Below are 23302 nucleotides of genomic sequence, written 5' to 3'. Positions count from 1 at the left end.
TTGTTTGGGGCGTGAATTGAATTGAATTGAAGCAAGCCGTAATACCAAGATCCAAAAAAAACACGTTAAAGCAGCACTCTTAGGGAAAATTAAAAGTCACTTTATTAGAATCCTTTAAAATAGCACATTCCAACAATGAGGATAAACACAAGACATCCTTACGCCCTTAACGAAGAGTTCCCTAGCGATGACGGAAGTAACCAAAATAATCAGGTGGGCGGAGGATCACTCCTGCCATCTCTCAGCAATTCACATCCCAGGAGTAGACAACTGGGAGGCGGATTTTCTAAGTCGTCAGACTTTTCACCCGGGGGAGTGGGAACTCCACCCGGAGATTTTTGCCCAGCTGACTCAGCTATGGGGCACCCCAGAGTTGGATCTGATGGCGTCCCGTCAAAACACCAAACTTCCTCTCTACGGGTCCAGGTCCCGGGATCCCAAGGCGGTATTGATAGATGCTCTAGCAGCGCCTTGGTCCTTCAATCTGGCTTATGTTTTTCCACCGTTTCCTCTTCTCCCTCCTCTGGTCGCCAGAATCAAGCAGGAGAAGGCTTCGGTGTTTCTGATAGCGCCTGCGTGGCCACGCAGGACTTGGTATGCAGACCTAGTGGACATGTCATCTGTCCCACCATGGACATTGCCAATGAGGCAGGATCTTCTAATACAGGGTCCGTTCAAGCATCCAAATCTAATTTCTCTGCGTCTGACTGCTTGGAGATTGAACGCTTAATTTTATCAAAGCGTGGTTTCTCTGAGTCAGTTATAGACACTCTGATTCAGGCTAGAAAGCCTGTCACCAGGAAAATCTACCATAAGATATGGCGGAAATATCTTTGTTGGTGTGAATCCAAGGGTTACTCATGGAGTAAGATAAGGATTCCAAGGATATTGTCTTTCCTCCAAGAAGGTTTGGAGAAAGGATTGTCAGCTAGTTCCTTAAAAGGACAGATATCTGCTCTGTCTATCCTTTTACACAAGCGTCTGGCAGAGGTACCAGACGTTCAAGCGTTTACTCAGGCTTTAGTCAGAATCAAGCCTGTTTATAGACCCGTGGCTCCGCCATGGAGTCTAAATCTAGTTCTTTCAGTTCTTCAAGGGGTTCCGTTTGAACCCTTACATTCCATAGATATTAAGTTGTTATCTTGGAAAGTTTTGTTTTTGGTAGCTATCTCTTCTGCTCGAAGAGTCTCAGAATTATCTGCCTTGCAATGTGATTCACCTTACCTGGTGTTCCACGCAGATAAGGTAGTTTTGCGTACCAAACCTGGTTTTCTTCCTAAAGTTGTTTCTAACAAGAATATTAACCAGGAGATAGTTGTTCCTTCTCTGTGTCCTAACCCTTCTTCGAAGAAGGAACGTCTGTTACACAATCTTGATGTAGTTCGTGCTTTAAAGTTCTATTTACAAGCAACTAAGGATTTCAGACAAACATCTTCCTTGTTTGTTATCTATTCTGGTAAGAGGAGAGGTCAGAAAGCGACTGCTACCTCTCTTTCTTTTTGGCTGAAAAGCATCATCCGTTTGGCCTATGAGACTGCTGGCCAGCAGCCTCCTGAAACTGTTACTGCTCATTCTACCAGAGCAGTGGCTTCCACATGGGCTTTTAAAAATGAGGCTTCTGTTGAACAGATTTGTAAGGCAGCGACTTGGTCTTCACTGCATACTTTTTCCAAATTTTCCAAATTCGATACTTTTGCTTCTTTGGAGGCTATTTTTAGGAAAGAGGTTTTGCAAGCAGTGGTGCCTTCCGTTTAAGGTACCTGTCTTGTTCTCTCCCTTCATCCGTGTCCTAAAGCTTTGGTATTGGTATCCCACAAGTAAAGGATGAATCCGTGGACTGGATACACCTTACAAGAGAAAACAGAATTTATGCTTACCTGACAAATTACTTTCTCTTGTGGTGTATCCAGTCCACGGCCCGCCCTGGCAATTGAGTCAAGTAAAAAATGTTTTGTTTAAACTACAGTCACCAATGCACCCTATGGTTTCTCCTTTTTCTTCCTAACCTTTGGTCGAATGACTGGGTGGTGGAGATAGAGGAGGAGCTATATGGACAGCTCTGCTGTGTGCTCTCTTTGCCACTTCCTGTAGGGAATGAGAATATCCCACAAGTAAAGGATGAATCCGTGGACTGGATACACCACAAGAGAAAGTAATTTATCAGGTAAGCATAAATTCTGTTTTTTAAACAACAAAAATTCTGGTGTTGACTGTCCCTTTAAATTACATGGGCCAGTGATTTAATCCATTTGCCGAGCACTCACACACAGAGCAATATTTTAAACACTTCACGTGCTGCCTTCACTTCTACCTCTCCATTCATCCTTGCCTTTTAGGCTCTTCATCATATAGGGCTGTAAATGAGATCTATGGTCCTGGCTGTTTTGCAGAAAGCAACCAGGCTGATTACATAAGTGGTGGTACTGGTGCACCATTGTATGCACAAAGCACTGTTCAAAGTGTTACACACAGTGTGGCAGGAGATGGGGGAGTGGCACCCAGGGCTTAGTATGCTCCTGCAAACCTGTGGCTTTGTGGTGGATAAGAGAGGAGACAGTAGGGAGAGGCAATTTGCTGGGTTCCATGTCTAAATGTAATAACCATGTTGTCTATTTTATAAATCTACAAGTTGGGAAATGAATCTGATCATTTTGTGCTTGCATATTATAAAATATAATTTCTTAGTGAAGTCATAGAATGAATTCTAGAAAAATAAATGATCGCCACGTGTACATTTCTGTTTTTGCATATTTCTCTATACAGATAAACCAGGTCCCTGTGTTACCTGATATTCCTCTGCCTATGATCCAACCTGTCTATCGGCCACTTCCCTCCATTGAAACTTCTCCAGTGATCTCCAAGAGGAAAAGTGAGTGCAAATTTAGTGGGTGTCTATATGTAAGGTCATTGTATGTGTGTATATGAATATGTGTGTATGTATATATATGGGTAAAGTCAGATATCAAACATATATAGCATACACTGTAATTCACCCATCTTCACTATCTTTTTTGCCTCTGTCTGGGGGGGTTTATTCCCCAAGGTTTACTTTGGGTGTATGCCAGTGGATTGGCGGGGCTCCTTCCTTGAACCCCCAGGAGGAGGCAAAAGAAATTGTGTAGATGGAGGGAATTACAGGACATCGGGCTTTACCCACAGCCGCTTGGGTAATGTCCGTTTAACCGGGTAATCCTAGGATTACCCCGATTTCTTACTTTACCCGTAAATAAATAAATATATATATGTGTGTGTATTTATATATATATATATATATATATATATATATATATATATATATATATATATATGTATATATATATATATATAAAACACGGAAGGGTACTGCACTCCTAGACCGGATTGGGTACACATCCTATGACCCTGCAACATGCTCAGCCCTGGGTGCTCAGTGGCACTCACAAGAAGCTGGAAGCTGTGCTGTCACCAGAGTCACAGGCAGTTAACCCCAGACAGGTCTGGGTGCAAGAACCATAGAGGAAATTACAAAACAAATTAATACAACACACAGAGAAAACTCTGCACTCACTAGCAATCACACAGCTAAGATTTAAAAGCAAAAATGGAAAGTTTAGTTACCGCATCTGGCCAAATGGGACAAGCCCTGGTACCACGTCAAGGTCCTTTCCAAAACCTGGGACCCTAAAACAGCCACACAATGCAAGCTCTCAAATCCAAACAAACTGGGAACAAGGGAATGGTGCACAGGCTTATGTAATCACCCCAGTAATATATAAAACACAGAAGGGGACTGCAATCCTAGACCGTACTGGGTACACATCCCATGGCCCTGCAACATATTCAGCCCTGGGTGCTCAGTGGCACTCACAATAAGCTGTGCTGTCACCAGAGTCACAGGCAGTTAACCCCAGACAGGTCTGGGTGCAAGAACCATAGGGGAAATTACAAAACAAATTAATACAACACATAGAGAAAACTCACTCACTAGCAAGCTCACAGCTAAGATTTAAAGGCTAAAATGAAAAGGTTAGTTACCACATCTGGCCAAATGGGACAAGTCCAAGTACCACGTCAAGGTCCTTTCCAAAACCTGGGACCCTAAAACAGCCACACAATGCAAGCTCTCAAATCCAAACAAACTGGGAACAAGGGAAGGGTTTGGCAGATGCGGTAACTAACCTTTCCATTTTTGCTTTTAAATCTTAGCTGTGAGCTTGCTAGTGAGTGCAGGGTTTTCTCTGTGTGTTATATATGTGTGTGTTATATGTGTGTGTGTGTGTGTATATAAAGTGCTTGACCTGAGTTCGTGTAGATTGGTTTTGTGTGTATACATGCATATATATAATGTATGTCAATTGTGTATGAGATACGTTTATTTTTTAAGACATGATGAGTCCACGGATCATCTTAATTCTCCTCCTGGTCAGGAGGCAAAGAGCAACACAGCAGAGCTGTTAAATAGCTCCTCCCTTCCCTCCCACTCCAGTCATTCTCTTTGCCTACGTTAGTGATAAGGCATATTAAACAGGAAAAACAAATGTTAAATCAAAGTAAACTTAAATAGGAAACAGCAAGCAAGCTACTTATTTTCTTGCAACATTAGCACTTAGAATTTCTCATTGTAGCACCTACCCTCAGGGATATAAGAGGGCAGACATTTTTTGACCGTATGTTGTATTCTGCTTCTTCTGAGCATGAGCAAAACAGAGTTAATGTTTTTCTTGTATTTGCTAAAAACTAAAGGCCCTGATGATAAACGATTCTCCTGCTTGGAGAGAAATTGTAGTGCGGACTTCATAGGGGCTGAACTCATTGAATGATGAAAGAAAAAGAGCGAAAGCCTCCAGCACTGCAAGATCTCTCACAAAATTCTAGACAGGCAAATTTGCTATACTTTTCTAAGAGGCATTCCCTGCATTACTGTATGTGAAATAGAGACAAGCCTTGTGCAGTATAGCACTGCATCATATGAGTTTTGTTACACCTTGAGCTTTGTATTTTATATTATTCTACACTTCAGGTTGGGTCCTTTCAGTATTATTACATTTAAGGTTTGCACTTTCTATTTTATATTTTAATAAATTTAGATTTAATCCCCACAGTGGTTTTACAAATTCTGATTGAAAGTTTTTGTGTTACTGTAACAGATTAGGATCATACATATTTATGTGTATCTTTCACAAATTACATAGTATTTTCTCTTTTGTAAATTGAAACAAAGCTTCAGAAAGTGTGGGGGGTTGGGGGTCTGAGGCATTCCCTGGAGAATAGGGGGAGTTCAAAAAGGGTATGTCTGAAGCTCTCTCACAATTTTTGTGGAATTCTGTAATCATTTTACATAAGCAGATCTCACTGATTCATCTCACTAGCTGAATGCAGGTAACGTTTGCTCAAAATTCACATTTAACTGACAGCTAAGTAATATATACTAAATTACTGGCAAAGACAAGTTAAATTGTAGAGAAAACATTTCAATTTACTCTGTATTTGCTGCAAACTGAGCCTTTATATTAGCACCAGGCGTTCTGTTAAATTCTCTCTCCGCTGTGAAATTATGTATTCCAGAGAGCCTCATTACTTTCTATGGAAGGCATCGCTCTTCTCTGTTTTTATAGCCTTTTAAATAGCACAGATATTGTCCATAGTGTTAAGTGTGTATTTTCCTGTGCTTTGCCTAATTTTCTTGTATATACCAATAACAGCTCTCACTTTTTATTTAGCACCACTGGTATCTGCTCAAGAGGATGATGATTCATCTGGATTCACGGGACGTAGATTCAACTCTAAGATGCAAGTGTATTCTGGATCTAAAACAGCCTACCTACCCAAGATGATGTCTTTGTATGAACAGTGCATACGTGTCTTAGCCAACAATATAGACTGTGAGTACCGCAGTGTTAGTATATGGTAGTGCACACTTAGAGGGGATGGGGAGAAGCGGAGCAAGTTGCAATGATGTGATTACCCTGGAACACAAACTTGTGGATGGAAAGCATTTTATTATTTAAATTGAACTAAACTTTGTCCGGATTAATGACAGTTAAAATTAAATGGTGGTTGAAATTTTCTGCTATGGTTTATAGTCCCTTATTTCTGTCTCTCATATAAGCCTCCAGTTTTTGCTAAAACCTTTCAAAAAATAATCACAGCACATTACTGTACCTTGGTTCAGGTCCCTATCTGTACACTTGGCCACCTTTTCATATGCTTTTGGATTAGGTATGTATTAGCTGATGTTTCACAACAGGTTAATGTTTTCAGCTATTTATGAAGTTGGAGGTGTCCCCTATTCAGTCCTGGAGCCAGTGTTGGAGAAGTGCACACCAGACCAGCTGTATCGTATCGAGGAATGTAACCACGTGAGTCTAAACCATCATTACATTTACTAGTGAATATAAATCCATAATCCATATTGTCTGTCTACATTTTGTTGTTCACTTTTATAAAAAGCTCCAAACTTGTACAATAAATATGACTTGTTAAAAGAATCATACTGTTTGTGTACAGGTTCTAATTGAAGACACAGATCGCCTTTGGATGAATCACTGTCAACGAGACTTTAAGAATCAAAAGGCAGAGGAGTTTGAGTCCTGGAGAGAAATGTACCTACGTCTGCATGAGGCACGTGAGCAGAGGCTGCTGATGCTGACTCAGAATATCCGTTCTGCTCACGCTAACAAGCCCAAAGGTAAGAAACAAAGTGTGCAATGGTAAACTGAGTAGTATGGTCAGAGTAGTAATCAACAAAACCTAATATCAGGTGACTTTGTAACACACAATAAGAGCATTTACCTAGTAAATTGCTTTTGATCTTTGACAGGTGATTGTACATGGCTGGGTAGGCTTAATGTGGGCAGCCTCTTACAGTGGAAAACTGTATTGCATAACCAACACAGTTATATTAATATACTTTTAACCTCTGTGATTACCTTGTATCTAAGCATCTTCTGACAGCCCCCTGATCACATGCCTTTGTATTTATTATCTATTGACTTGCAGTTAGTACAGTGTGTTGTGCTAAATCTTAAAAAACTTCTCGGGCATTAACACATTGTTATCTATATGGCCCACATGAGCTAGCAGTCTCCTGTTGTGAAAAGCAAATACAAAAGCATGTGATTAAGAGGCTGTCAATTGAGCCTTTGAAACAGGAACAAATTTAGAGGTTTAAATGTTATAAAGTATTTCCTTCTTAATATGAGGAGAGTCCACTGCTTTATTCCTTACTTGTGGGAAATACAGAACCTGGCCACCAGGAGGAGGCAAAGACACCCCAGCCAAAGGCTTAAATACCTCCCCCACTACCCTCATCCCCCAGTCATTCTTTGCCTTTCGTCATAGGAGGTTGGCAGACAAGTGTCAGAAGATATGGAGTAGTTCCTTATAGAGGGTAGTACCCTTCGGAATGGGACTGGAGTTTTAAGTAGTATTGTCAGCTTCTCAGTGAGAGCATTGGCGAATGTTAGGGTCTGGAGATGCAGGGAGAGTCTTTCTGCAAACCCATCCAGACTCGTATTAACAGCTCCTAAGCAATCAGTGTTGACGAGTTTCACTGCCTGCTTCTATCAGTCCATGTGAAGAGCGATGCAAACTTGAGAGGCCATTTGTCTGTTCCACGGCAGAGATTCCAGTAAGATCGTTTCCTTTTTTATACATATGATAACGCAAGAAGATAGGGTCACAGTGTGACTCCTTTTATCTGTAGGGAATCAAGGGTTAATATCTCCAGAAGGGGATTATTGAACGGGGGGGATTTAACGTATAATTTACTTAATTATGTTTTATGCTGCGATATGTGTGAGCTAAGGCTCAGGCAGATGTTGGAACATTCAGGTTTTTGTTTTGTTTTGGATAGATGCGCAGCCTGTTAGGTTTGGCGCGCTTTTTCCTGTAGCAGGGGCGGTCCTGCATGGCGCACCACATGACCGGGTGTGGTCACACTGATTTCCTCTTTCCTGACCGTGCGGTTTACGGGAGACAGAGGTTTCTCTGTGGGGCCTGGGTCATAGGAGGTGGTGAGTGCCCCAGGCATTGGGGATATAAAGGTGCTATTTATCTTTTTCTATAGTCCATCTTACAAGCGCAAGCTATGGAGAATTCTGATACGTTAGAGGGTACTCCCTCTTTTCCAAAGTCTAATACCTGTCTATATTGTGAGAAGGTTACGGTATATCCACCTGCTCAATTATGTTCCACATGCCTTGATAAAGTAATAATATCTAAGAAAACAAAGATGTTTAGTACCACTGAGCCGTCAACCTATGAGAAATCTCCATCCCGAGAGGTGCGTTCCCTGCAGTCATCTCCAATTACATATGTAGCTTCCCATTGCACTGCTAATCCTCCTTCTGGAGGGGCCCTCTTACCGCCAGACTTTACTGAACAGCTACAAACTGCAGTGTCTGCGGCTTTTAGTGCTTTACCTCACCCTGCTAAGTGCAAGTGAAAGGTCAAATATTGCTATCCTTCCCAGGGGTCATCTACTAACTTGTTGGATTTATCTGATACAAGATTATCCGCTGATGAAGACGCCTCTGATACTTCAGAGGATGCTCTTTCTGGGTCGAAATCTGCTGCCTCTAAGCCTCCAACTGCAGAGGAACCAGACTTTAGATTTAGGATTGATCGCTTACACTTTCTGTTAAAGGAAGTTTCTCCAACATAGGTGTGTCCGGTCCACGGCGTCATCCTTACTTGTGGGATATTCTCTTCCCCAACAGGAAATGGCAAAGAGCCCAGCAAAGCTGGTCACATGATCCCTCCTAGGCTCCGCCTTCCCCAGTCATTCTCTTTGCCGTTGTACAGGCAACATCTCCACGGAGATGGCTTAGAGTTTTTTGGTGTTTAACTGTAGTTTTTATTATTCAATCAAGAGTTTGTTATTTTAAAATAGTGCTGGTATGTACTATTTACTCTGAAACAGAAAGGTGATGAAGATTTCTGTTTGTAAGAGGAAAATGATTTTAGCAACCGTTAACTTCAGTTGGGGGAAACAGTGAGCAGACTTTTGCTGCTTGAGGTATGACACATTTCTAACAAGACGATGTAATGCTGGAAGCTGTCATTTTCCCTATGGGATCCGGTAAGCCATTTTTATTACATAAGAAAAAAAGGGCTTCACAAGGGCTTTTAAGACTGTAGACATTTTCTGGGCTAAAACGATTGATATATAAACATATTTTAATACTTCATAGCTTTGAGGAATTATTTTATTCTTGGGATTTATGTAAAATAACCGGCAGGCACTGTATTGGACACCTTATCCTCTAGGGGCTTTCCCTAATCATAGGCAGAGCCTCATTTTCGCGCCTCTATTGCGCACTTGTTTTTGGGAAGCATGACATGCAGATGCATGTGTGAGGAGCTCTGATACACAGAAAAGACTTTCTGAAGGCGTCATTTGGTATCGTATTCCCCTTTGGGCTTGGTTGGGTCTCAGCAAAGCAGATACCAGGGACTGTAAAGGGGTTAAATATAAAAACGGCTCCGGTTCCGTTATTTTAAGAGTTAAAGCTTTCAAATTTGGTGTGCAATACTTTTAAGGCTTTAAGACACTGTGGTGAAATTTTGGTGAATTTTGAACAATTCCTTCATACTTTTTCACATTTGCAGTAATAAAGTGTGTTCAGTTTAAAATTTAAAGTGACAGTAACGGTTTTATTTTAAAACGTTTTTTGTACTTTGTTTTCAAGTTTATGCCTGTTTAACATGTCTGAACTACCAGATAGACTGTGTTCTGTATGTGGGGAAGCCAAGGTTCCTTCTCATTTAAATAGATGTGATTTATGTGACACAAAATTTAGAGAAAATGATGCCCAAGATGATTCCTCAAGTGAGGGGAGTAAGCATGGTACTGCATCATCCCCTCCTTCGTCTACACCAGTCTTGCCCACACAGGAGGCCCCTAGTACATCTAGTGCGCCAATACTCCTTACTATGCAACAATTAACGGCTGTAATGGATAATTCTATCAAAAACATTTTAGCCAAAATGCCCACTTATCAGCGAAAGCGCGACTGCTCTGTTTTAGAAAATACTGAAGAGCATGAGGACGCTGATGATATTGGTTCTGAAGTGCCCCTACACCAGTCTGAGGGGGCCAGGGAGGTTTTGTCTGAGGGAGAAATTTCAGATTCAGGGAAAATTTCTCAACAAGCTGAACCTGATGTGATTACATTTAAATTTAAATTGGAACATCTCCGCGCCCTGCTTAAGGAGGTGTTATCTACTCTGGATGATTGTGAGAATTTGGTCATTCCAGAGAAATTATGTAAAATGGACAGGTCCCGGGGCCCCCCGAAGCTTTTCCTATACCCAAGCGGGTGGCGGACATTGTAAATAAAGAATGGGAAAGGCCCGGCATACCTTTCGTCCCTCCCCCTATATTTAAGAAATTGTTTCCTATGGTCGACCCCAGAAAGGACTTATGGCAGACAGTCCCCAAGGTCGAGGGGGCGGTTTCTACTCTAAACAAACGCACCACTATACCCATAGAAGATAGTTGTGCTTTCAAAGATCCTATGGATAAAAAATTAGAGGGTTTGCTTAAAAAGATGTTTGTTCAGCAAGGTTACCTTCTACAACCAATTTCATGCATTGTTCCTGTCACTACAGCAGCGTGTTTCTGGTTCGATGAACTAGAAAAGGCGCTCAATAAAGATTCTTCTTATGAGGAGATTTTGTACAGAATTCATGCTCTCAAATTGGCTAACTCTTTCACCCTAGACGCCACTTTGCAATTGGCTAGATTAGCGGCGAAAAATTCTGGGTTTGCTATTGTGGCGCGCAGAGCGCTTTGGCTAAAATCTTGGTCAGCGGATGCGTCTTCCAAGAACAAATTGCTTAACATTCCTTTCAAGGGGAAAACGCTGTTTGGCCCTGACTTGAAAGAGATTATTTCTGATATCACTGGGGGCAAGGGCCACGCCCTTCCTCAGGATAGGTCTTTCAAGGCCAAAAATAAACCTAATTTTCGTCCCTTTCGCAGAAACGGACCAGCCCCAAGTGCTACGTCCTCTAAGCAAGAGGGTAATACTTCTCAAGCCAAGCCAGCCTGGAGGCCAATGCAAGGCTGGAACAAAGGAAAGCAGGCCAAGAAACCTGCCACTGCTACCAAGACAGCATGAGATGTTGGCCCCCGATCCGGGACCGGATCTGGTGGGGGGCAGACTCTCTCTCTTCGCTCAGGCTTGGGCAAGAGATGTTCTGGATCCTTGGGCGCTAGAAATAGTCTCCCAAGGTTATCTTCTGGAATTCAAGGGACTTCCCCCAAGGGGGAGGTTCCACAGGTCTCAATTGTCTTCAGACCACATAAAAAAACAGGCATTCTTACATTGTGTAGAAGACCTGTTAAAAATGGGAGTGATTCATCCTGTTCCATTAGGAGAACAAGGGATGGGGTTCTACTCCAATCTGTTCGTAGTTCCCAAAAAAGAGGGAACATTCAGACCAATCTTAGATCTCAAGATCCTAAACAAGTTTCTCAAGGTTCCATCGTTCAAAATGGAAACCATTCGAACAATTCTTCCTTCCATCCAGGAAGGTCAATTCATGACCACGGTGGATTTAAAGGATGCGTATCTACATATTCCTATCCACAAGGAACATCATCGGTTCCTAAGGTTCGCATTTCTGGACAAGCATTACCAGTTTGTGGCACTTCCGTTCGGATTAGCCACTGCTCCAAGAATTTTCACAAAGGTACTAGTGTCCCTTCTAGCGGTGCTAAGACCAAGGGGCATTGCAGTAGTACCTTACTTGGACGACATTCTGATTCAAGCGTCGTCCCTTCCACAAGCAAAGGCTCACACGGACATTGTCCTGGCCTTTCTCAGATCTCACGGGTGGAAAGTGAACGTAGAAAAAAGTTCTCTATCTCCGTCAACAAGGGTTCCCTTCTTGGGAACAATAATAGACTCCTTAGAAATGAGGATTTTTCTGACAGAGGCCAGAAAATCAAAACTTCTAAACTCTTGTCAAGTACTTCATTCTGTTCCTCTTCCTTCCATAGTGCAGTGCATGGAAGTAATAGGTTTGATGGTAGCGGCAATGGACATAGTTCCTTTTGCGCGAATTCATCTAAGACCATTACAACTGTGCATGCTCAGTCAGTGGAATGGGGATTATACAGACTTGTCTCCGACGATACAAGTAGATCAGAGGACCAGAGTTTCACTCCGTTGGTGGCTGTCCCTGGACAACCTGTCACAGGGGATGAGCTTCCGCAGACCAGAGTGGGTCATTGTCACGACCGACGCCAGTCTGGTGGGCTGGGGCGCGGTCTGGGGACCCCTGAAAGCTCAGGGTCTTTGGTCTCGGGAAGAATCTCTTCTCCCGATAAATATTCTGGAACTGAGAGCGATATTCAATGCTCTCAAGGCTTGGCCTCAGCTAGCAAAGGCCAAATTCATACGGTTTCAATCAGACAACATGACGACTGTTGCGTACATCAACCATCAGGGGGGAACAAGGAGTTCCCTGGCGATGGAAGAAGTGACCAAAATCATTCAATGGGCGGAGACTCACTCCTGCCACTTGTCTGCAATCCACATCCCAGGAGTGGAAAATTGGGAAGCGGATTTTCTGAGTCGTCAGACATTTCATCCGGGGGAGTGGGAACTCCATCCGGAAATCTTTGCCCAAATTACTCAGTTGTGGGGCATTCCAGACATGGATCTGATGGCCTCTCGTCAGAACTTCAAGGTTCCTTGCTACGGGTCCAGATCCAGGGATCCCAAGGCGACTCTAGTAGATGCACTAGTCGCACCTTGGACCTTCAAACTAGCTTATGTATTCCCGCCGTTTCCTCTCATTCCCAGGCTGGTAGCCAGGATCAATCAGGAGAGGGCATCGGTGATCTTGATAGCTCCTGCGTGGCCACGCAGGACTTGGTATGCAGACCTGGTGAATATGTCATCGGCACCACCATGGAAGCTACCTTTGAGACGGGACCTTCTTGTTCAAGGTCCGTTCGAACATCCGAATCTGGTCTCACTCCAACTGACTGCCTGGAGATTGAACGCTTGATCTTATCAAAGCGAGGGTTCTCAGATTCTGTCATTGATACTCTTGTTCAGGCCAGAAAGCCTGTAACTAGAAAAATCTACCACAAAATATGGAAAAAATATATCTGTTGGTGTGAATCTAAAGGATTCCCTTGGGACAAGATAAAAATTCCTAAGATTCTATCCTTTCTTCAAGAAGGTTTGGAGAAAGGATTATCTGCAAGTTCTTTGAAGGGACAGATTTCTGCTTTATCTGTGTTACTTCACAAAAAGCTGGCAGCTGTGCCAGATGTTCAAGCCTTTGTTCAGGCTCTGGTTAGAATCAAGCCTGTTTACAAACCTTTGACTCCTCCTTGGAGTCTCAATTTAGTTCTTTCAGTTCTTCAGGGGGTTCCGTTTGAAGCCTTACATTCCATTGATATTAAGTTATTATCTTGGAAAGTTTTGTTTTTGGTTGCAATTTCTTCTGCTAGAAGAGTTTCAGAATTATCTGCTCTGCAGTGTTCTCCTCCTTATCTGGTGTTCCATGCAGATAAGGTGGTTTTGCGTACTAAACCTGGTTTTCTTCCGAAAGTTGTTTCTAACAAAAACATTAACCAGGAGATAGTCGTGCCTTCTATGTGTCCGAATCCAGTTTCAAAGAAGGAACGTTTGTTGCACAATTTGGATGTAGTTCGTGCTTTAAAATTCTATTTAGATGCTACAAAGGATTTTAGACAAACATCTTCCTTGTTTGTTGTTTATTCTGGTAAAAGGAGAGGTCAAAAAGCAACTTCTACCTCTCTCTCCTTTTGGCTTAAAAGCATCATCAGATTGGCTTACGAGACTGCTGGACGGCAGCCTCCTGAAAGAATCACAGCTCATTCCACTAGGGCCGTGGCTTCCACATGGGCCTTCAAGAACGAGGCTTCTGTTGATCAGATATGTAAGGCAGCGACTTGGTCTTCACTGCACACTTTTACTAAATTTTACAAATTTGATACTTTTGCTTCTTCTGAGGCTATTTTTGGGAGAAAGGTTTTGCAAGCCGTGGTGCCTTCCATCTAGGTGACCTGATTTGCTCCCTCCCTTCATCCGTGTCCTAAAGCTTTGGTATTGGTTCCCACAAGTAAGGATGACGCCGTGGACCGGACACACCTATGTTGGAGAAAACAGAATTTATGTTTACCTGATAAATTACTTTCTCCAACGGTGTGTCCGGTCCACGGCCCGCCCTGGTTTTTTAATCAGGTCTGATAATTTATTTTCTTTAACTACAGTCACCACGGTATCATATGATTTCTCCTATGCAAATATTCCTCCTTTACGTCGGTCGAATGACTGGGGAAGGCGGAGCCTAGGAGGGATCATGTGACCAGCTTTGCTGGGCTCTTTGCCATTTCCTGTTGGGGAAGAGAATATCCCACAAGTAAGGATGACGCCGTGGACCAGACACACCGTTGGAGAAAGTAATTTATCAGGTAAACATAAATTCTGTTTTTGGCTACTTTAGAGGTTCCAGAACCTAAATTACCTGAGGAACCTTGTATTCCTAAACTAGATAAGGTCTACAGGGACAGGGTTGTACCACAGACTTTACCGGTTCCCATAAAGATGGCGAATATTATTAAGAATGCATGGGAAAGACTTGGTTTTTCTTTTTCCCCTTCTTCTTTTAAGAAATTATTCCCGGTTCCGGACTCTCAATTGGAGTTGTGGGGTTTCCGTCCCTAAGGTGGATGGCGCTATCTCCACGCTTGCTAAACTCAATACTATCCCGCTTGAGGGATAGTTCATAGTTTAAAGAGCCCATGGATAAGAGGTTAGAATCTCTGTTGAGTAAGATGTTTCAGCACACGGGATACTTATTTCAACCGGAAGCTGCGGTTGCTGTGGTGGGTGGAGCCGCTACCTATTGGTGCGACTCTCTATCTGAATTGATCAAGGTGGAAGGTCCCCTTGACACAATCCAGGAAAGAATTAAGGCCTTGAGGGTAGCTAATTCTTTTATTTGTGATGCAAATATGCAGATTATTCGCCTGAATTCCAAGGCGTCAGGTTTTTCTGTGCTAGCCCGTAGGGCACTCTGGCTGAAGTCTTGGTCTGCGGACATGACTTCTAAGTCTAGACTTCTTTCCCTTCCATTTAAGGGGAATATTCTTTTTGGTTGAGGCCTGGACTCAATCATATCCACGGTCACTGGAGGCAAAAGTGCCTTTTTACCGCAGTATAAGAAGAACAACAAACCTAAAGGACAAGGTCCTAATTTTCGTTCCTTTCGTTCAGATAAATCCCAACGCCAGCAGCCCTCCGGGAAGCCTGAACAGTCCAAGGGAACTTGGAAACCGACTCAGTCTTGGAATAAATCCAAGCAGAGCAAGAAGCCCGCCGAAGCAAAGTTGTCATGAAGTGCCGGCCCCCGATCCGTCTCTGGATCGTGTTGGCGGCAGACTATCTCTTTTTGGGGGCTTGGCTGGGGGAGGTGCAAGACCCTTGGGTCCTGGTGGTCATTGCCCAGGGATACAGGATAGGTTTCAAAGCTCATCCTAGGGATCTCTCTTCCCTAGGAGTCATTGTACCGGTACCTCTAGCAGAGATATGTCTGGGGTACTACTCAAACCTTTTTGTGGTCCCATAGAAGGAGGAAACTTTTTTCCCGATTCTGGACCTAAAGTGCTTAAACAAGTTCCTGTCGGTCCCATCGTTCAAGATGGAAACAATAAGGTCCATTCTGCCCTTAGTTCAAGAAGGACAGTTCATGACTATGATAGACTTGAAGGATGCTTACCTTCACGTTCTAATCCACAAGGAATACTCCAAGTTCCTAAGATACGCTTTCCTGGACCAGCATTTCCAGTTTGTAGCACTTCCATTTGGTCTAGCTACTGCCCCAAGAGTCTTTACAAAGGTTCTAGGGGCCCTGCTTGCAGTGGGGACTTAGACGTCATCCTGGTTCAGGCACCATCCTGTCGGCTGGCAGAAGACCATTCAAAAACTCTTTTGCTTCTTTTTCAATCTCATGGATGGAAGATAAACGTAGAAAACAGTTCTCTTGTTCCCAGTACCAGGGTGGTCCTGGGTACGATACTAGACTCAATATCCTTGAGGATATTTCTTACAGACCAGAGACGTTACAAAATAACTTCCAATTGTCTTGCCCTACAGACCTCCTTAAGGCCCTCTGTGGCCCGGTGTATGGAGGTAATTTGGCTCATGATGTCCAGCATAGACATCATTCCATTTGCCAGATTTCATCTCAGACCTCTTCAGCTGTACATGCTGAATCAGTGGAACAGCGACTACTCGGATCTGTCAGAACAGATTTCTCTGGACAACCGGTCGAGAGAATTGCTCTCTTTGTGGCTCTGTCCAGATCACCTGTCCCAAGGGACATCCTTCATGAGACCATCCTGGGAGATTGTGACTATGGACGCAAGTCTATCAGGATGGGGAGCTGTTGGGGTGCCTGGAAGGAACAGGGCCTGTGGACTCCAATGGAATCTCTCCTCCCGATCAATATTTTGGAACTTCGAGCGATCTTCAATGCTCTGAAGGCTTTGGCCTCTTCTGGGTTCAGACAACATAACCTCGGTGGCTTACATCAACCATCAGGAGGGAACAAGGAGCTCCCTAGCAATGAGGGAGTATCTCGGATTCTGGAATGGGCGGAGGCCCTCAACTGCTTGCTGTCAGCGATCCACATTCCGGGTGTGGACAACTGGGAATCGGATTTCCTCAGCAGACAATCCTTTGATCCGGGGGAATGGTCTCTCCATCCCAAGGTGTTTGCGGAGATTTGTAACAGATGGGGGACGCCAGAGATGCATCTCATGGCTTCCCAGCTCAATTCCAAGCTACCCAGATACGGAAGCTCCATCGTGGCCGCAAAGGCTGTGGTTTGCGGACCTGGTGGGAATGTCTTCATTTCCTCCATGGAGGTTCCTTGGAGCAGGGATCTGCTGGAGCAGGGTCCTTTTTGTTCATCAAAATCTAGATTCTCTGAGGCTGACTGCGTGGAGATTGAACGCTTAGTCCTAGCCAAGAGAGGTTTTTCTGAGAGAGTGATTGATACTCTTATTCAAGCTCGAAAGCCGGTCACTCGTCGCATCTTTCATAAGGTGTGGAGGACCTACTTATTCTGGTGTAAAAGCGATTCCCTTAGGCATAAGGTCAAGGTTTCCAGGATTCTTTCCTTTCTCCAGGATGGTCTGGAAAAGGGCCTTTCTGCTAGTTCCCTAAAGGGACAGATTTCGGCTCTGTTTTATTGCACAAGAGGCTCGCTGAGCTTCCTGATGTTTAGGCTGTGACTAGAATCAGGCCTGTGTTTAGATCTTCCTCTCCTCCTTGGAGTTTTTAAATCTAGTTCTTAAAGTTTTGTAGAGGGCTCCATTTGAGCCTATGCATGTGGTTGACATTAAATTACTCTCTTGGAAGGTTATTTTTCTACTGGCTATTGCTTCGGTGTGCAGAGTATCTGAGATGGCTGCCTTGCAATGTGAGCCTCCTTACCTAGTTTTTCATGCTGATAAGGCTGTTCTTCGTATTGGGTTAGGCTTTCTCCCTAAGGTCATTTCTGATCGCAACATCAATCAGTAGATTGTGGTTCCTTCCTTGTGTCCTAATCCTTCTTCTTAAAAGGAACGGTTACTTCATAATTTGGATGTGGTTCGGGCTTTGAAGTTCTATCTTCAAGCTACAAAGGAATTTAGACAGACTTCTTCTTTGTTGTCTATTCTGGGAAGCGTAGAGGGCAGAAGGCCTCTTCCACTTCCTTATCTTTTTGGTTGAGGAGTCCTATTCGTTTGGCATATGAGACAGCGGGGCATAAGCCTCACAGGATTAAGGCTCATTCAACTAGAGCTGTGGCTTCCTCTTGGGCCTTTAAAAATGAGGCCTCTATGGAGCAGATTTGAGGGCGGCTACCTGGTCCTCCTTACATACCTTTTCAAAATTTTACAAGTTTGACGTTTTTGCTTCGGCTCAAGCTGCTTTTTGGAGAGAGGTTTTGCAGGTTGTGGCGCTGCCTCTCTTTTTACCCTCCCGTTTTCATTCAGTGTCCTTTAGAGCTTGTGTATATGTTTCCCACAAGTAAGGAATGAAGCCGTGGACTTGTCTCATATTAAGAAGGAAAACATAAATTATGCTTACCAGATAATTTCCTTTCTTTCTGTATGATGAGAGTCCACGGCCTCTGTTGGGCGGACCAAAATGTTTCCTTTATTCTTCTGGCACCCTTTATATTTCTCCTACTGTTCCTTGTTCCCTCGGCAGAATGACTGGGGGATGAGGGGAGTGGGGGAGGTATTTAAGCCTTTGGCTGGGGTGTCTTTGCCTCCTCCTGGTGGCCAGGTTCTGTATTTCCCACAAGTAAGGAATGAAGCTGTGTACTCTCCTCATACAGAAGGAAAGGAAATTATCTGATAAGCATAATTTATGTTATTAATCTAACAATGTTGGTTGTGCAAAGTTGGGGAATGGGTAGTAAAGGCATTATCTATCTTTTTAAACAACAACAATTTTAAAGTAGACTGTCCCTTTTAAAGGACCAGTAAACACAGTAGATTTGCATGATCAACAAAAGCAAGATAACAAGACAATGCACTCACACTTAGTCTGAACTTCAAATGAGTAGTAGATTTTTTTTCTGACAATTTTAAGTTATGTCTATTTCCACTCCCCCTGTACAATGTGACAGCCATCAGCCAATCACAAATGCATACACATACCATGTGCCAGCCATCAGCCAATCACAAATGCATATATGGTTTATTCTGTGAATTCCTGCACATGCTCAGTAGGAGCTGGTGACTCAAAAAGTTTAAAAATAAAGACTGTGCACATTTTGTTAATGGAAGATAATTGGAAAGTTGTTTAAAATTGCATGCTCTATCTGAATAATGAAAGTTTAATTTTGACTTGAGTGTCCCTTTAAGTATTGGTTATAGAAAAGTGCTCCCAGTACTAAAATGTTAATTTCTTTCCTATGGCATGGAGAGTCCACAACGTCATTCTAATTACTAGTGGGGTATTCAACTCCTGGCCAGCAGGAGGAGGCAAAGAGCACCCCAGCAAACCTGTTAAGTGTAACTTCCCTTACCCATAATCCCCAGTCATTCTCTTTGCCTCTGTCAATGGAGGATGTGCGAAGACGGTGTCTGAAGATATTTAATCCTTTTATAGGTACTCTTCCCTACAAGCAAGGATTGTAGTCTAGCTGTGTTCACGTCAATCTCTTTAGTAAGAGTAGTGTGGCTTTTAGCAGTTAGAAGGCAGCAAAGTGGTCTTTGCTTTAATTCTAAATTTTTTGCTACTTTTTTTCAGAAAGCCAGGGTAGGTTACTTTGTTCTTTCTTTTTACTACAGGCTCCTGACAGGAATTGAAGTACCGGTCACACCCCTGCAGCTGGATCCACAGGTAAGTGCTTTTGCCTTCTAGGTACTGAAGGTTGGCACTTTTGAGGTTAACCCTCAAGTGGATATCTTGGGACTCAGTTATCCTTCTATAATTAAGGGAAATTTCAGGGGCACCTTTATTGGCATACATGCAGACTTTCAGGCACTTTATTTATGAGACATTGGGGGACTTAAGGGTTGATGCAGACTACTTGCTTTTTCCCTTAATTAACTTGGCAATTAACTTGGCAAGGGGTTTTGATATTTGTCCTCTCGGGTTTTCATATTTAACTTTATTTTATTGTTGTAAGGGAAAGCTCAGAAGAGGACTTTATTTGGCCGTTTCTTCTTCTTTATTTTTTGCATACTTATTTTCAGCCGCTCACGTGACCTCCGTATTACTAGATCGGCTCTTTCTCTTGGAGGACATTGTTTTTATAGCTCAGGTAGGATCTCTTCTGACGACTTCGATCCTCTTGCTAGTGGGATCATACTCCGGTTACAGTAGGAGCCTCAGACAAACGCTTAGATTTGTCTGAGGTTACTCTTAGAGGTTTATAAAAAAAAAAAAATTCACAAGGTTTTGCCTCAGTGTTAAGAGTTTTCTTTTATCGTTTATTTTTTTTAGCTCAAATTATTTACAGAAAATAAATATTTTTTGCTTTTATATATTTTATTCTCATTCTAATTGTATTTAGTGGGGATTAATTCTGATAGCTATGGACTCAAAACAGAAACAGTCCATCTTTATGGATAAATGTTTATTATGTTTAGAGGCTCAAATTGTTTTGCCTATGCAATTCTGTTCCCCATGCTTATCTAAGACTTTAAAATTCAAAGACAAGTTACTCCCTTCTGAGCCAAGTGTCTCTCAGGATTCTGCTGTGTGTGACATGCCTCAGCTTTCTCCTCAAACGTCATAAGCTTTAATGGTGTCTCATTCTGTGCCTTCTGTTTCTTCTCAACCTCCTGAGTGTGTTTATTAACCAGGGTATTTTGCCGCACAGATAACTTCTGCAGTTTTTGCGGCTTTGTCTGCTTTCCCTTATCCCGGTAAGCGTAATAGAAAATCTAAACATTTGTCTGCTAGTAAGGTTTCTGACCCCTCTAAATCTGCGCTGGTCAGCCTTTCTCAATTGTCTGATGAGAATACTTCAGTAGCTTCTGAAGATGAGATCTCAGATTCTGATACCATGGGGGGAAAATCTTCTAAATCTGAAGAAGTTAATTTCCAATTTAAGCTGGAACATCTTCGGTTACTTCTTAAGGAGATTCTAGCTACCTTAGACGACTCTGAACCTACGGTTGCAGTCAACACCAAGAAGTCCTCTAAGCTTAATAGAGTTTATTATTCTCCAACGTCTGAGGATGTTTTTCCTGTTCCAGACAAGATGTCTGAAATTATTACTCAGGAATGGGATAAGCCTGGGGTTCCTTTTTCCCCTTCCCCTATTTTTGGCACACTGGGCTCAAAGTAGAGGAGCTATCTCTACTCTAGCTAATAGAACTACCATTCATATAGAGGATAGTTGTTTATTAAAGGATATGGAGCTAGAGGCTTACTTAAAAAAAAATGCACCTGCGTCAAGTATTGCTACTGTTGCGGGAGCAGCATCTTACTGGTGCGATGCCTTGTCTGATCTGATTTCAGAGGAGACTACAATAGAGGAGATCCAAGATGGGATCAAAAGCTAAACTGGCCTATACCTTTTATCTGCGATGCCAACGTGCAGGTAATCAGACTGGGAGCTTCACTGTTCTAGCGCGCAGAGTTCTGTGGTTAAAATCTTGGTCGGCTGATGTATCTTCAAAGGCCAAGCTTTTGGCTTTACCTTATAAAGGTAAAACTATTTGGTCCTGGTCTGGTGGAAAGGGATCTTTCCTACCTCAAGACAAGAAGAATAGACCTAAGGGTCGTCAGTCTTCTAATTTTCATTCCTTTCGCAACAAGTACAGAAGTTCTTCTCTTTCAAACCAGACCAATCCAGGTCCACTTGTAAATCCAGTCAGCCCTCGAACAAGGGAAAGCAAAAAGCCTTCAGCTGACTCTAAATCAGTATGAAAGGTTGGCCCCTGATCCGATTTTGGATCAGGTGGGGGGGGGGGGGGGCAGGCTTCCTTTTGACAGGCTTGTATACGCGATGTCCCAGATCCATGGGCTGTGGGCATAAGATCCCAAAGTTACAAGATAGGATTCAAGTCTTGCCCTCCAAGGGGCAGATTTCTCCTGTCAAGAATATCCTCAAACCAAGTAAAGGACCTATCCTCCCTGGGAGTTATTGTACCAGTCCCTCTAGAGGAACAAGGTTTAGGATTCCATTCAAATCTATTTGTGGTTCCCAAAAAGGAGAGAACTTTTCACCCATCCTAGATCTAAAGTGTCTCAAAAAAGTCCTCAGGGTTCCGTCCTTCAAAATGTAAACTATGTGTTCCATTCTTCCTTCGGTTCAGGAGGGTCAGTACATGACGACCATAGACCTGAAGGACGCGTATTTACACGTTCCCATTCACCGGGATCACTACCAGTTTCTAAGGTTTGTCTTTCTGGACAAGCATTTCCAGTTTATTGCCCTTCCGTTTGGTCTTGCCACAGCTCCCAGAATATTCACAAAGGTTCTGGGAGCCCTATTGGCAGTGATCAGATCCCAGGGAATTGCTGTGGCGCCTTATCTAGACTATATCTTGGTTCAGGCGTCCTCTTTTCAACTAGCAAAATCTCATACAGAGATGTTGTTGTCTTTTCTACGTTCCCACGGGTGGAAGGTTAATCTGGAAAAGAGTTCTCTAATTCCAACTACAAAAGTGTGTTTCCTATGGACAATCATAGATTCCCTGTCCATGAAGATTTTTCTAACGGATGTCAGAAGATCCAAACTTCTGGCTTCTTGCCTTTCCCTCCAGTCGTCCATTAGTGGCTCAATGCATGTAGGTGATTGGTCTGATGGTGGCTTCTATGGACATCATTCCTTTTGCTCGGTTCCATCGGCGACCTCTGCAGCTTTGCGTGCTCAGTCAATGGAACGGAGACCATTCAGATTTATCGCAGAGGATAAATCGGGACCCCCTAACAAGAGAATCTCTCTTGTGGTGGATGTCACAGGAACATCTATCTCGGGGCACTTGCTTTCTGAGACCTTCCTGGGAGATTGTGGCTACGGACACCAGCCTGTCAGGCTGGGGAGCTGTTTGAGGTTCTCTGAAAGCTCAGGGACTGTGGTCTCAGGGAAAAGTCTTCTCTTCCCATAAACATCTTGGAGTTGAGAGCATTCTTCAATGCCTTGACAGTGTGGCCTCAATTATCTTTAGTCCAGTTTATCAGATTCCAGTCGGACAACATCACCTCAGTGGCTTACATCAACCACCAGGGAGGAACTCTGAGTTCCTTGGCCATGAAGGAGATGACTCGCATTCTGCAGTGGGCAGAAGCTCACGATTGTCTCCTATCTGCCATCCACATTCCAGGAGTGGACTATTGGGAGGCAGAATTTCTGAGCAGACAGATATTTCATCCCGGGGAGTGGACTCTCCATCCAGAAGTGTTCTCCAGGATAACCCTCAGATGGGTGGTTCCGGAGTTGGATCTAATGGCGTCTCGTCAAAACGCGAAGCTTCCAAAGAACGGTTCAAGGTCAAGAGATCCTCAGGCCTCCCTGATAGATGCTCTGGTGGTCCCTTGGGATTTCGGGCTAGCATACATGTTTGCTCCGTTTGCTCTCCTTTCACAAGTCATTGCTCGTATCAAGCAGGAGAGAGCATCTGTGATTCTAATAGCTCCTGCCTGGCCTTGCAGGATCTGGCTTGTGGATCTGGTGAAGATGTCATCTCTTGCGCCTTGGAGATGACCGCTGAAGAAGGACCATCTAATTCAGGGTCCATTCCTCCATCCAAATCTAGATTCTTTGAAGCTGACTGCTTAGAGATTAAACGCCTAGTACTGTCTAGACGCGG

The 23302-nt window shown here is 43.3% G+C and overlaps 1 protein-coding gene across 1 annotated transcript in view; it reads left to right on the top strand.

The window, feature by feature from the left end:
- ELOA (elongin A) overlaps positions 1-23302 on the top strand; it is a 252922-nt gene that overhangs the window by 114058 nt on the left and 115562 nt on the right. The window contains exons 5-8 of the mRNA XM_053707297.1: positions 2764-2869; positions 5700-5861; positions 6241-6338; positions 6487-6667. Of these exons, the coding sequence (XP_053563272.1) occupies positions 2764-2869; positions 5700-5861; positions 6241-6338; positions 6487-6667 (547 nt within the window). The remainder of the gene's footprint in view (positions 1-2763; positions 2870-5699; positions 5862-6240; positions 6339-6486; positions 6668-23302) is intronic.

Source organism: Bombina bombina, chromosome 3 (assembly GCF_027579735.1).
Source record: "Bombina bombina isolate aBomBom1 chromosome 3, aBomBom1.pri, whole genome shotgun sequence".
Taxonomy (NCBI): Eukaryota; Metazoa; Chordata; class Amphibia; order Anura; family Bombinatoridae; genus Bombina; species Bombina bombina.
Note: the sequence above shows the minus strand (reverse complement) of the source record. Positions and strands in the feature narration are given on the sequence as shown.